The sequence below is a fragment of the Phalacrocorax aristotelis genome, chromosome 21, assembly GCF_949628215.1.
Source record: "Phalacrocorax aristotelis chromosome 21, bGulAri2.1, whole genome shotgun sequence".
NCBI classification, from domain to species: Eukaryota; Metazoa; Chordata; class Aves; order Suliformes; family Phalacrocoracidae; genus Phalacrocorax; species Phalacrocorax aristotelis.
In genome coordinates, this window is record NC_134296.1 from 2,172,904 (window position 1) to 2,187,801 (window position 14,898).

The 14,898-nt window shown below is 56.8% G+C and overlaps 1 protein-coding gene across 1 annotated transcript; it reads left to right on the forward strand.

Moving 5' to 3' along the window:
- The first annotated feature begins 919 nt into the window (after nucleotides 1-919).
- On the forward strand, nucleotides 920-13,097 carry DENND2D (DENN domain containing 2D). The gene is made up of 12 exons (XM_075115344.1): nucleotides 920-1,113; nucleotides 4,895-5,079; nucleotides 5,597-5,709; nucleotides 5,823-5,892; nucleotides 7,026-7,103; nucleotides 7,196-7,336; nucleotides 9,275-9,423; nucleotides 9,569-9,746; nucleotides 10,240-10,281; nucleotides 10,650-10,740; nucleotides 11,186-11,425; nucleotides 12,209-13,097. The coding sequence occupies exons 1-12, from the start codon at nucleotides 1,059-1,061 to the stop codon at nucleotides 12,268-12,270; spliced, it is 1,404 nt and encodes a 467-aa protein (XP_074971445.1). The 5' UTR covers nucleotides 920-1,058; the 3' UTR covers nucleotides 12,271-13,097.
- Nucleotides 13,098-14,898: the final 1,801 nt, after the last annotated feature.

Consider the following 14,898-nt stretch of genomic DNA (forward strand, 5'->3'; position numbering starts at 1 on the left):
ACTATTAGGTGTGTGGACAGGCTGAGGATGGGAAAGGGGGATTGTTTTAAAGATATCACTGGTTTTAAAGAGACTTCTCTTGTTGGTGGGTCTGGTGGTAAAACTGCCCAGCAAAGCCGGGCAGCTCCACAGGCTCCATGCCTGGGGAGGGGTGGCCACCGCACCGCAGCACGAATGAACTGCTCTCCGTAACGAAGACAGATGGCAACCAGGCTCGAGCCCAGGAGTCACTCTGAGAGGGGGAAAGGATGCCTGATGGAGAAAATGGAGACACACCAGCCGGAGGGGAAGCACAACCCGGCCGGCGTTCCCAAGCAGCGCCAGGACAACTCGCAGCTGATGCCGTGGAAATGAAAGCACGGTGGCATCGTCAGGGCCGCCCGGCTGACTCGCCATCACACTGCAGAGCGGCAGACCCCAAAACCTCCATCCCCTGGAGGGGACAGCTCAGGGTCACCCCAGCCTCGCAACGGTTCTGCTGGGCACCGTCCCGGGCACCAGCAGGCTCCAGGGGAGAAAAGGGCTCGGAGGAGGCAGGGAGGCCAGAGCAGGGCTCGGGCAGGGATGCTGGAGGTCTGGGGCAGGGCACTTTGTCCCCTGTGGTGCAGGGCAAAGCCACCCTTTGTCCCCGGTGTCCCTGCCTCGTTTCCCACCCTACCCCGGTGCTCCCAGCTCCTCCTGTGCCCAGGGGTGCCCATATGCCCGTCAGCCCCCGGGCTGTGCCCGGCCTCCCGCACGGGGACGCAGCCCCGCTCCGCTCCCCCCGTATCCAGACCCCTCCCGGGACCCCCGTGCCCAGCTCCTCCCGGCACCCCCGTAGCCAGGGGTGCTCCCGGCTCCCCCCGTGCCCCGCAGCTCCCGCTCCCGGGGCGGGCTCCCGGTGCCCCGGCGGGTGCCAGGTGCAGCCCGGCCCCCCGCTCCTCCTCTCCTCTCCGCCCCGTCCCATCCCGGCCCGTCCTTCCTCCCCCGGGGAAGCGAAAGCGCGGCGGGCGGAAGCCGAGCCCTCCCCGCCGCGCCGCACCGGGCCCGCACCGGGGCCGCTCCGCGCCGGGGCCACCATGGCTTCCTTCGGCAACTTCTTCCGACGGAGCCTGCGGCGCTCCGGCCGCAGAGGTGAGGGTCGGGAGGGGTCGCCGGGGAGCAGAGCCCCGCGCCGGGCTCCGGGACGTGCCGGAGCCGGTGCCGGGGCTGGGGCTGCGGGGGCTTTCCTGGGCAGCGCGGGGCGGCCACGCCGGGTGGGACCGCGGGGACGGAGACCGGGACCGGGACCGGCTCGGTCCCCTCCAGCCCTGCCCGTACGCGCTCTCCCTGTCCCCGGGAGCTCGCCCCAGCCCCCCCGGGGCTCACCCCGCCCTCGGGCTCGCCCCAGCCCCGCGGGCTCCCCGTTACCACGTCCCTAAAAGCTTCCCGAGCCCTTTGCCCGCCGAGCGCAGCGTCGCGGGGCGCGCCGGAGCGTGGCATCGCGGGCACCCACGGGGGGCACGGTGCCCCCGGGGCAGGTCGGTGTTGCGGAGGCTTTAGAGGACTGTGTAGAAATCCACCCTTTGGGATTTATGAGCTTTTTGGAGGTACAGGATGGATCATCAGGGCTTTCTGGCTTGCCATACCTCTGGCCACAGCAGAGCAGGTTGGGGCAACCTGTGGATTTTGGGGGCTCACTGCAAGCTCTCCCCACCCCCCCCCTCAGGTGTGGTTTGTGCTGGCTGGGTCCTGCTCTGGGTGCAATATATGTTTTTCCGAGCTCAGCAGAAAAGGCGTGATAAAGCAAAAGCCATTTCCTCTCTGCTGGGGCAGGTGGGCGGCTGCACCGGGAAGCAGAGCTCCCCCACAAACCGTCACGCCAGGCCAGGAGGTTTCGGCACGGGGCAGCCAGGGAGTTTTCTAGGAGGAAAGAAACAGGTTGTGCCGCATCACAGCGCAGGTCTGAGCACTGATAAGCAAACCCTGCTCTGGTTGGGAAGCTGGTTGTGCAGCAAAACATCTTTTTCTTTTAACGCCGCTGGCCCCGATGCCGTTTCCGCATGGGCCAGGACGCACCGTGGCAGTCGTTGCCCTCTACATGCACGGCGGATGGAGGGGTGAAAATCCACAGCACCAGTAGCTGCTTCCTATTCACAAGCTGCGTGAAGCCCCCCCGGACGCCTGGCTCATCCCCCTCCTCCCTGGGGATGCTCCTGCTGCTGGGGGCCGGGCTGTGGGTTGGTCCCCAAGTCTCCCCAACTTAGGCTACGGGAGGAGTGTTGGCCAAAGCTCTTATGACAGTGGCTTCTGTCCCCAGGACACACAAGGGACAGTGAATCCTGTCAGTTTTGGGGAGTGCTGGGACCTCTGATGCCACGTTAAACCCATCCAACGCTGCACGATGGTCCATGGCCCTGTACATCCCCAGAGCTCACCTTCCAGCCCAGGGAGGGAGTATTATGGTACGAGAGGGATTTAGGCTCTGCCAGCAAGGGCTTTGCAACGAGACCTGGTGCAGGGGGGTGCTGCTGGGTGATGCTGGGCTTTCAGCAGGGCTTGCTGTGCCAGGTCGCACTTTGGGCAGACGCATGGGTCCGTCTGCGAGAGGCACAACCAGCCTCCCTGAAGTGGTGGGTTTTACTCGGCTCTTTGCAAATGCCACGGACATGATACAAATCCAGCCCCTGATTGAGAGCACAACCTGTATTCTTTGAAATGCAGGGTGGATAGGCAGGATTTAACTGGACTTTCACCTTACCCTGGTAATCTGTGATGGGAAAACAGCCGACACCGGTGTCCAGCAAGGATGGGGGATGCCAGCAGCCCTCCCCGCTGCACAGCCTGGAGTTCTCCCAGCAACAACCTCCTGCCCTGACTCCGTGGGTGAGATTGGACTTCTGAAGCCATTGCTGGAGCACCCCAAGGAGGAGCAGGAGAAGCAAAGCGCATCTCGTCGACCTTTATTCCCTTGTGTGGAGCACCTTGCTGGGCTGTCACGCAGGTGATCCCCACCAAGGACAAACCAGAGGTGTCTGCAGCTGGGGCTTGTCCTCGGGATGCTCCTGGGCTTCCCCCTGCTGCAAAGGGACCTCTTCAGCATGAATTTCACCTTGCCAAGAGGAGGGACTTTGCATGCGGAGGTGGAGCGGCCTCAGGCTGCGAGCGGGGGCGGCTTCGTGCATCTGCCCAGCCTGAGCTGGGAAAGGTGTTTCTGGTCCCTGGGAAGGGACATCCCATGATGGGACTGAGAGTGTCACCTCCTCAGATGAACTTTCTGTTCCCGTCACCTCCCAGCGACCTGGAGCGAAGGCTGGAAGGTGTTTCTGGACTAAAGGAGGCACTACGGAGCCACGGTGATATGTGGGGTGTCCACCAGCGCTGCTTTTGGAGGAGGATGCTGTGCATGAGGGAGAGGGATGATGAGAGCAGCCATGCCTTGCCCTGCCAAGCTGTGGCACAACCAAAAGAGCTCAGGGCCAAACTCCAGGATGCGGGGAAAAATTTCATCCAGCCACGCGTTTATTTTCCTGCCTGTTATTCCTAGGAGCAGCTCAAGCATTTCTGTTCCAGCTCCTCACCATAATCAGCGCCAAGACTAAGCCTGGGACAGCTTCAGTGCCAGGAACCAGGGATTTAGAGAGTTGCAAGCGGCCGCTGGGAGATGGAAGAGCTGTGGCATGGCCTGGCTGCAGCCTCCTGCCAGCATTTAACTCCTCTCCTTCCCAGCCCTTGGATCTCGCTGCCCCATCATGGTCATCCCAGGGCCCTTGGAGGTGTTGGCTTGGGCTCTTTTCACTCTTATTTCTAGTTTTACAGGTTGTGACAGCTGATGCTCCCCAGCTGTCCTCCCCAACCGGCCGAACAAGAAATGGGATGTAATCTCAGGGAACTGCTTTGCTCTGGGAGCTGTGGTTTAGGGAAAACCTTTGAGTATCTCATTTGCAATCAGCAGTTCCCAGGACTGAGGGCATCTGGCAGGGAGAGGTTGGGATTCATCTTCTTGGAGCCTTTGGAGGTGCTTGAACAAGATGTGTGCTGTTCGTTTGCTGGTTTTTTCCCCTAAGGGAATAAAATTAACTGCTGTTCATAGCGTTCCCACACCTTCCTGCAGATGCTTTCTGCAGAGACCATGTGTTCTCCTCCATCATCTCCTCCATCATTACAAAAATGCTCCGAGGGCTGGAGCCCCTCCGCTGCGAGGCCGGGCTGGGAGAGCTGGGGTTGTTCAGCCTGGGGAAGAGAAGGCTGTGGGGAGACCTTGTTGTGGCCTCCCAGTGCTTAAAGGGGGCTGTGGGAAGGGTGGGGGTGACCTCTTTAGCAAGGCCTGTTGTGACAGGACAAGGGGTGATGGTTTTAAACTAAAGGAGGGGAGATTCAGACTGGATATAAGGAAGCAAATTATTTACAATGAGTGTGGTGAAACCCTGGCCCAGGTTGCCCCGAGAGGTGGTCGGTGCCTCATCCCTGGAAACATCCAAGGCCAGGCGGGACGGGGCTCTGAGCAACCTGATCTGGTTGAAGATGTCCCTGCTCAGGGCAGGGGGCTGGACTAGATGGCCTCTAAAGGTCCCTTCCGACCCAAAGCATTCTGTGATTCAATGATTCTATGATCCCACGTGCCAGCTTCTGTCTGGGTGTCCCTCTGCCCTCCCTGGGATGGGGCAAAGGAGGGCTGCGGGTATCTAACAGCACTTTGATTTTCTCCAAAAGACTCACGAAAGCCATTTCTCTTTCCTTTCTGTGTTCTGTGCCCGCATGTCCCCAGCTCTTCACTGTCGGGGACCAAAACACCCTGTGCACCAGGTCCCCTTTCCCTCCAGCCACTTTGGCCAGTTCATGTGTAGCTCTGTGTCTCCTCTCCTGCCATCAGGACACCTTTCACTTCACTCTGCTTTTTTATTGGGTTGGTTTTTTGGGTTTTTTTTGGCTACAGGAGGAAAAGAGGAGGCCTCTGCTGCAGAAAACAACCCCTCACGGGTGCCGCAGGGGAAACCAGGAGAGCGGAGCTCCGCCCTCTATTCTGCTGGACAGTTTTTCTTCGAGTACCTGGTGGTGGTGTCACTGAAGAAGATGCCAGACGGACATTACGAACCCAAGATAACCTACCAGTTCCCAAAGGTATTTAGTCCCATGTTTCCAGGAAGATGAGTTTCCTGAGGAAAAGGGGGGTGTTGCTCCTTCCTCACCACTAGAGCTAAGGGAGGAGAACAGAAAAATACCCCATGCCCTGGAGTCACAGACCCAAACCCAAGGGCTTGGGTTGGGGTTGCTGGGAGTGTCTGTCTCTCCCTGTGGTCCGAGCCATGGGCCACGAACCCCAGGAGGAAAATCCCTGGGTGCTCCCTGCTGTCCTGTCCCAAAAGGGGAGACCACAGTAGTGAAATCACACCCTGGGAGGTGGCACAGGAGGAGGCCCCCTGTTTGCAGAGGAGCCCCTGGGTGCCTCAGCTTTGCCCCACTATCCATGGGGTAAAAGAGTAAAAAATTGAATCTTTGGGAGATGCTTGTCCAGGGATGTGCAGGCACCCTCTGCTTCGGTCTGAGCTGGGGGTTGCTTTGGGACGTACACCCCATTCCACCCCACCCCTGGGGCTATGGGCCCATTGCCCTGACTCTTGGCATCGCTTCGTTCCAGCGCGAGAACTTGCTGAAGGGCCAGAAGGAGGAGGAGGAACGTCTCTTGAAAGCCATCCCCCTCTTCTGCTTCCCCGACGGCAACAACTGGGCCCCCGTCACTGAGTTCCGCAGGTACCCGCCCCCCTGCAGGGTCTTGGCTGTGGTTTCCCACCCTGTGCTGTCGTAGCCCCAAGGGCTGCAGGTGGAAGAGCCATCCCATCCTCATGCGTCGTCTCTCCTTGCAGTGAAACCTTTTCTTTCGTCCTGACCAACGTGGACGGCAGCAGGAAGATTGGCTACTGCAGACGGCTGCTGGTGAGCGTCCCACCCCCGTACACCCATCTCTAGGTCGGTGGTGGCCGTGCCACCCCATCCCCGTGGTGGGACATGACGCCTTCTGCCGTGCCCAAAGTACAGCTCTTGGGGATGTGCCTTAGAAAGCCACTTGCCTTGACAAAGATGACGACAAGCAGCAAGGGGGTGCCCAAAGGGATATTTTTTGAGCTTTCTTCTGCTGGGGCATCAGCTGGGTGCTGGATGAAGCAGCATTTGGTGTAGCCCAGGGCTGGCCTAAAATGCAACCAGGAGCTGCGATGGCTGGGAGGTGCTGTTCCCAGTACTGGTGGTCGCTGCCTCCCCACAGGTCTCCCACAGCTTCCCTGGCTCCTCTCCCGTGGCCGCAGCAGCCGGGACAGCTGCAGATCCCACTCGGGATCAGGACGGTGATGCGCGTGAGCCCATCCAGGTGCCGAGGAGCCAGGTGCCCTCAGCCCCATCCCTAAAAATTGCTTCTGAACAGTGGCTGCCTTTCTCATGGATCTGGCCAGCTCGGGGGCTGCGAGGTGCAATGGAGGTCTTCCTTGGCTGCTGATTTAGGCACAGCCTGCTTAACTAGGGACATAAAGCCACAGGGCCATCTGCCACGGCTCAGTGACTTGCTGGATTCCACCACCCTTTCATTCCCTGGCAAACCTGCCCACTTCTGCATCCAGGGCTGAGCTCTGGCTGTCTGAACTGGATGTCTGGAGGGCTGAAAGCGCAGAGAGCAAATGGGCCCAGGATAGTCTAGTTGGAAAGGGGGAAAAAAGCCTGGGCACTCATCCTGATGGTCCCTGTTTCAGTGGGAGGCAGGATTAGTCCCAAGAAACATGGGGCAGGACGTCTCGGAGGACATATGTCTCAGGGGGAGGGAAGTTTGGGAATACGCCAAAGGGCTTTACAGCAAAATTATTACCAGCTTTGGCATCTGAATTGCCTTCTCCAGGCACCCTCTACTTTTACAGCATCAACTGCATCCTTGGCCTGAGCCCCAGCTCTGAAAACCCCCCAGCAAGTGATTGGGTATTTTATGGGGGGGTGAGTGGGGCCAGGGGGGATCTCTGGAGAGAGCGTGGAGCTAGTGCAGTGGGACTGGGAGATACTCAAACCTTTTTCCCATCCTCTTCCAGCCATCCGGCCGTGGCGTCTGCCTCCCTGAGGTCTTCTGCATCATCAGCTGCCTGGGCTGCTTCGGGCTCTTCTCCAAGGTAGGGAGGGGTTGGCTCTGTCTGCACGGCGGTGGCCCAGGCAGCCACTCTGTTGCCTGCCGGGATTTCACAGCTCACTTTTTCTCCCCCAGATCCTGGATGAGGTGGAGAAGAGGCGCCAGATCTCCATGGCGGTGATTTATCCCTTCATGCAGGGCCTTCGGGAATCGCCCTTCCCAGCTCCAGGAAAAACTGTCACCATTAAAAGCTTCATCCCCGAGTCAGGCACAGAGGTTGGTGCAGGTCTCGGGGGCTCAGCGGCACCTCCTGGGCTGCTCCGACGTGGGGAGCCCAGGCTATCTCTGGGAGCATCCTCCACACCTGCAGCACCATGGGTGCTCGCTAGAGCAGTGGGTGGTGGGTCAGGCTGCTGGGGGCCTCTTCCCCATGGAATATGGGTGCCACCTCCCTCCTGGTCCAGGAGGAGAGCAGCAAGCAGTGAGGATGAGGATGGAGCCCATTCACTGGTGATGCTGCCCCATCTTTGCACCCTTGCGAAGCAGCATTTTTGCAGCTCCATCAGCCTCAGGCTGGAGCTACCAGCACAAAAACTCCCTGGACGCCGGTTCTTAACACGTTGGTGCTTGCACAGCCATTACGTCAGAGCGGTGCACCACGCCGGGGCCGTGGAGCGGGGCTGGCTGCACCCCGGTCTGAGCAGGTGTTCACACCTCCGGGTGCAGCACGCGGGGCTGTTGGGTGCGCAGTGGTGCCGGGGCCGTTATGGGGTGTTTCAGGCTGCAGCTTCCCCTCCCCACCGCAGTGCTCAGCTCTCAGCCTCCACACTCGCCCTAGTTTAGCATCACGAGCAGGCAGCCGGCATGGCGCAGGCGCGCGGGCAAGCCTAGCCCTTACCTGTGGAAAGGAGATCTGACACGGGCACGGTGCCCACGAGGCTCACCTCGCCCACGCACAGCCCCGGCTCACACAGGCAGAGCCTTTTCTTTTTGCTTTTTCTTTCTTTTCTGGCAAACCTGGGGTGGAAAAAGGGGGAGGATCTGCCTTGGCACCGGGCAATATAACCTCGGTGCTGAGCAGCCCAGGGATGTGTCCTGCCAGAGTGGGTCTGAAAGCAAGATCCCGCCTCTCTAGTGCAATTTAGCAGCTGGGTATCAAATTGCAAGAGATTTCTTCATCCAGGAAGGCTTGTGCAAGGGCTTTGCAGGTTGCTCAATGCTCTGGCTGCGGGCCAGGCTGCAGGGAGCGTGGATGGGGGTCACAGGAGGGAGGATTTGCAACAAGGACGGTCGTTCTTCGAAAGAGCTGTGCTTTGGGGCTCGGGGCAGCAGCTGGAGCAAGTCAAAAATATCAGTGAGAAAACGGGAAAAGGGGTAAAAAATAAATTCTGGGTCCTGCATGAGCTGGGGATCGTACAGGATTTGTGCTGGAAAGCGGCTGTGGAGCCCAGCCAAGCCCTATGCTGGTGTCAGAGAGGATGCTGCTTTGTCGGAAAGGCAGTTTGGCACATGGAGGAAGGGGATTTTTCCCTGCCCTGTAAAGCTGGGGAGAGGGGCCAGGACTGTGTCATGAGCTGCACAGTCCTGTTAGTCCTTCAGCAGTCGCCGTCTCAGGGCTGCCTGCAGCAGGGCAGAGGTATCGACCGGGTTTGGGAGACACTTATCTCTGGCAAAGCCAGCAGAATAGGCAGACCACCTTCAAATATCCATTAGATAATTCACTTTTGGGCCATCCCAGCTAGAATGAGGTGAGCTGGCCCTCCCAGAGAGTCTCTTGAGGAAGCTTTTGTAGTTTTTATAGCAAAAGTCATGCCCTCATCCCTCCTCCCTTTCCTTGAAGCTGCTGCTAATATGAGCTGCCAGACACTGAGGCAGGAGCACGTCCCTGCCCATCTCCTACCAGGGTCTTGTGAGGACTGCAGAAAAGCGGTATTTTGGTTAAAAATCCAGTGCCCCAATAAATAAACCCCACAGCGCACATTGCACTGTCCTGTCCTGCATCCTCAGAGCTGCTCAGCCCAAATCTCCAGACGGGACAAGATGAGGTTTGTGCCTTGCAGGGGGGTGTGATGCAGACACTGCAAACTCTTAAAGATGCTGCAAATTAATTGCTTGGGTCATTAGCTGCTCCCAAGCCACCTTCTCAGGGACCAGGGTGGCACAGGGGGAGCGTGGCACCTCCTAAGCCGGGGCTTGGTGATTCTCCCTTGGCAGCTGATCGAGCTCACGCGGCCCGTGGACGCTCACCTGGAGCATGTGGAGTTTCAGGCTCTGCTCGAGCGGCTCAGCCCCCAGCTCATCCTGCACATCTTTGCCTCGGCTGTGTTGGAGCGACGGCTCATTTTCCTGGCGGAGGGGCTGAGGTGAGTCCTGATCTCTTTATTTAAAAAAAAATAAAAGCCTTAAAGGAGCGCAGAACACAGCTGAGCTCGGGGTGGGATGTTCCCTCCGAGCAGTGAAATCCTCTTTCCTCATGCAATGCCACCACGATGGCTCCTTGTCCCACAGCGTCCTGTCGCAGTGCATCCATGCAGTGGCTGCTCTCCTCTACCCCTTCACCTGGGCTCACACCTACATCCCCGTGGTCCCCGAGTGCCTGCTCGACACCGTCTGCTGCCCCACGCCCTTCATGGTTGGCATCCAGATGCGGCACCTGGAGCGGGTCCTGGACCAGCCGATGGAGGAGGTATTTCGTCAGGGTAGGGGAAAGCATCTGGATGGAGCCACCAGTTCCTCTGTGACCCTGGGTTTGGCTCATCTCCAGGGTTGAAGGCTCTGGCTCTGCCCTTTTCCCATCCAGGGAGGCTGGAGACTGGGGCTTCTTGCAAGTCCCCTCCTGTAGGCACCTGGGGCAACACTTCTACATCCCCCTGTGTGCTGCAGGACCTGCAGCCCTGACCCCATGGGCTTGGGGAGCTGCTGTTGGCCAGGCTGGCTGTTGGCATCATCCCAACCTTGCAGAAGTGGAGAAAGGCTGTGTGGGGACAAGCCACCGAGCCTGGGGCAAACAGAGTCCCTGGGGGGATGCCCTGGCCCCCCTGCCCAGGTCCCTCCGGTACAGAGGGACCGATCCTTCTCCTGCCACCCTCGTGGGCTGCAGAAACAGACCATAAATCAGGTGGGAGGAAGCCTGGCTGCCTTAGCAGGGCTAAACCTGGTTGCTCTCTGCTTTCTTTCAGGCTCTGATAGTTGACCTCTGCGAAGGGAAGATCCTCCGGGCGGTAGGTCCCTCGTGCAGGGCCTGGGGAGGGGCTGGCCTGGCCTGGGTAGCCCTGGGAAGGGCCCTTTCCACCATTGGTCCCAGCAGCTTTCACATTTTGGGGGCAGCGACATCTCGGTGTCGCTCATGCAGGGATAGTGTCCCCCGAAGGGATGGCTTCATCCGCTGCATCTCTCTCATCGTGAGCCGGAGCAGCAGGGGCCGTGTGTCGAGCATCCCTCTCCCAGCATCGCCGCGGCACCCTGCAATGCTAACTAACGAGCTCTGCAGAAAGCCCCGCTGCTGGGCTGCGCTAACCGCTGCCCGCGTTGCTGCCCTGAGCTGGGCTCCCACCGGCGCTGGGCGCTTCACAGCCCTGTTGCCTTCCAGGTCGGCGATGAGGAGGAGATCTTGCCCATCAAGCTGCAGAATGAGATGCTGACGTCTCTGAGCAGGCACAACAACAACAACAATGTACACAGTAAGGGTTTCTCTTTATATACTGTAAAACTATATTTATCTGGTCTTTCGCAGATGGCCAGAGCCCTCAGCGACATGGTTTTCCTAAAGAGACCTGGCCTGGGGTGTTTCTGCCCCAGTTTGCAATGAAATGGAGCCACAGGAGAAAAATCCCATGGCCTTTCCCCTCTCCTGCAAAACATGAGAGCAGGAACAATTAATTCTGCTGAAAAATCATATTTTGCCGTATTTGCCCCGCAAAGGTGCCACCGCCCTGGAAAGCAAACACAGCCAGTGCTCCCTCAGCAAAATTAGCTTGATCTTTGTTTACTGGTAGAGGGAGGTTTTACGCAAATAATTTATCAGGATGGAAACAGAGACTGTGAGCTGGCCACGTTAAAACAGGTCTGTCCTTTCTATGCCCAGAGGTCCCACCCCCACCTTTCATGCTCCATGTCCTCTTCCAGCATCCGAGCAGGTGAACGCGCTCGTCTCTGAAGCCTTCGTGCAGTTCTTTGTCCGAATGGTTGGCCACTATGTCTCGCACATCAAGTGGAGTAAAAACGGCTCAGGCACCTTCCAGGAGCGAGCCTTCTGCAAAGCCATCACCTCCAAGACCAACCGCAAGTTTGTGAAGAAGTTTGTGAAGACGAACATGTTTTCCCTATTTATTGAGGAAGCGGAAAAGAGCAGGATCCCACAGGAAGGTAAACGGCCCCAGCTCTCCTTCCCTCTCCGGGCGGGTGAGCTCTGCAAAGTCCTGGGCTCCTTGGTTAAGGGAAAGAGATGCCCCGTGCCTTGAGAGGGATGCAGCGTGAGGCTGAGGATGCTCAGGGCTGTGAGTAGCACCCGTTTGCACTCAACAGCTGCATTTCTTTGTCCCTGTCAAACAATCAAAAAAATCCCTGGGCTCATTTTAGATCTTGGTTCTTGACTGGGGTAGGCTTACTGAGAGCTCAGTGTTTAGGCAAACATGCCAGTAGCAGTGCAAATATTTGGCTTCGATGCAGGCAGCAGCTGGGAGCTGGCTCTTGGCTGTGCTGCTTGCGAGCCCTGACTCATGTTTGCCACCGGCTCCGGTGCAGACCCATGGCAACTGGGTCGGTACTTCCCCCTTCCCAGGGATTTACAGGCCGCTGGGCAGAGCCAAGCCTCCTCCCAGCCCAGGACGAGGCCAAACGGGTGAGGAGGTTGAGGAAGCCACCCAAAACATCTACCAGTGGCCAGAGACATCCTGGCCCGGGACTTGCCACCCCCACGGTCTTGCTGCAGTCAGAGAGAGTGCAAGAGGGTGCAGTCCCTGGGTGGGTGAAAGGGAATTGCAAAAACCCCGATTTCACCTGGGCCCTCACCTGGGCGCTGCTGTCCGTAACGCGGCCCGGTTTGGCTCCCGGGGTGCACACGTGCTCCCCAGGACTCGGGCTGTACAGCCCTGACTCCTCCCCAGCCTCAACGCTTGCATTTCACTAACGACCTTTTCTCATCCACAGCATATTTCCAGCAGAAAATAAAGGAGTACCACGATCAGAAGAAGCACCGAAGGGACTCCTGAGGTCCAGCCTGGGAACGTGGGAGCGGGGCTGGGACCGAGCAGGTCCCCGCCAGCAGCAGCTCGCTGCGCAGACTCGACGTGTGCCCTGTCCAAGGGCAGAGCGCGCTGGACTCCGCTGGATCTGTCTGCCGGTTCCTACCCACCTGTGACTCATGAGATGTGTGGGCAGCACCGAACACCAGTTTCCACCCTTTCTTTTCTCCTCAGGGCATCATTGCACTGGAAAACTCTTTTGCACAGAGCTAGCAAGCAGGCCACGATTACCTTTGCGATCTGGCTAGCAACAAGGACAAGCTGTAACTCTCAGTGCCTGGCCCTGAGCAGAGCCTCTGGCCGCATCAGGGCCCCATGCAGCGAGGGAGGGAAGGCAGGGAGCTGGCTGCAGGACAACAAAGGTTGTAGAGTAACTGTTAGTGAAAAAAAAAATGTAGGAAATAGTGTTTTTTCTAATTAAAACAAACCTAGGTTTTGCAAATAAGTAACATCCTACTGAATAAGTTTCCGAGGTTTCTATTATTAACAACTGTTTCACTTTATTTTCTACCAAGCTATGCTGATTGTTAAATAGCGGCAGGAACTGTCGCAGTGGACTTCAGCGGTTTCCTCTAGAGCGGCTGTCTGCTTCGTCGGTACCACTTAGAGCCCAGTTTAGCTCTTTAAAGAAACAAAAATATTCTTTTCCAATGGATTATTTATTTGTGCTGTAAGCAAACTGTGAAGGCCGCAGGGCTGTGTTTTGTGGTAGAGGGAAACGGCCAAGCAACAGCTTTGGGTAGGGAGGAAGTATCTGTTAAATCCAGTAGTAAAACATGTCGACATCCTCCTTGTTTCTGGTTTTGATGCCAACTTCTTTTAAAACCTTGCAGTTCATTGAAGCACTGTCCCTGAAATGTGATGCCTGCAGCAGATTTAAAGCTAAATTATGGTTCTCCCCCTTTCCTAATGCTCATCCAGGGAATAAATGTTGCAGCAGGGGAAGCTGGTGCTGGCTGCAGACCTGCCTGGTTCCTTCCCAGTCAAACCAGGGCCAGATACTTCTCCCAGCAAGGGCTGGGGGCGAGGGCAGAGCTTCGTCCTCCTCTCTGGGATGTTACAGCCAAGCTGCCGTAGCACTCGCTACCACTACATGTGAGCACACGTGCAGATGTTATCGAAAATATAGTTTCATACAACTTCTGCAGTGGCATTGAATGCCACGGTAAGAGATTTTACATAGACACTACAAAATAAGCAGGCTGGCTGCCAGGCAGCTTTCGCTTTCAGAGCTGTGAAACATCTAACGAAATCGAGACAGATGTAGAGGGCATTTATTTTAGAAGTAACTATTTGCGCAGTCACGCACAAATGCAAGTGACAGCACCGTTGGACAGCGCGTACAAACTGAACAGCCCTGCTGAAAGAAAACTGTTGATTTTTGTTCAGCCCCCATGCGTGTTTGGAGGGGGGAAGAAGAATTACTTGTGAGACAAAAAGGGAGGTTTTTGGCACTGTGGGTGTTGTCTCTGGCTCCACAAGTTCCCCCTCATGGGTAGAGAAAGTGTTACAGGTTTAACTACAGGAAATTAAAGGTTAATGGGGTGTTTGGTTTTTTTTTTTCCCTGGGGTTTTTTCATTTAAAAAAGATCACCTGCCAGCAGAAAATTGTGTGTGGGGCAAAAACAGGGCACCTATCAAGAATTGCCCCTTTTGAAAAGGCCCCTTGCCTCCCCCTTCTCCTGCTTGACCACTGCCATTTTGAGAAGGTGCCAGCCTTTTTGGGCGTGAACCATAACACCATCTCCTCTAGGAAAAATGGGAAGTGGCCCTTGCTTTGGCAGCAGCTCTTTCGACAAGAAGCGTTAGAAATCACATAAGGGACTGGATTGTGTAGTTGATTAATTCCTGCCAGAGAAAACTGTAAAACAAGGTTATGCCTTAGCTGCTGAAAACAGGTATGCAAAACCTGAGCCTTAAATTAAAAAAAAATAATGTTCAAATGTAGCCAGTGCTACAGATGTCAGCAAGGGTTAATTACAGCGGATTAGAGGGTTGGTGTTACCTTTCCTGGCTGCTGATCAAAGAATGGGTTGAAACGGGATGTTACGTACTTAAAGCATCCCAGTGACCAGCCCAGAAAAGCATCCTCTGAGAACCGGATCAGCCCTTAGCTCGGCCTCTCGGCTGGCTACAGGAAGACGAAAGAACAGGTACAGGGTAACAGGAGCAACCAGGCACTTTTCTGCCACCAACTTCTCTTCCCACCATCCAGCAGCAGCTTCAGAGCTCCAGGTGGTGGCTGAAGATGCTGGAGAGAAAGAAAAGAAGCCCAGGGACATGATCTACCCCAGGACTCCCAAACCTCCCCCCACGCTCCTCTCACATCTTTTCCCTTTCCGTACACTGTTCCTCTTCCTGACAGCTCTGTCCTTGTTTCCTAAGCCTGTGTGACTGATGCCGGTCCTGATCAGGTTTAAGGGTTCCTTGGGTTGGTTGGCCTGAACATTGAAAAGCAACTTGATCTTATCATGCTTGCTTATTCACCGGACTGGTGCAATCTGGCGAGAGCTTTCATGCCCTCCCTCTAATGCCCGGAGGGTATTAGCAAGAAACATGCACATCCCCATGACCAATCAAGACTGGTGAAGAAAG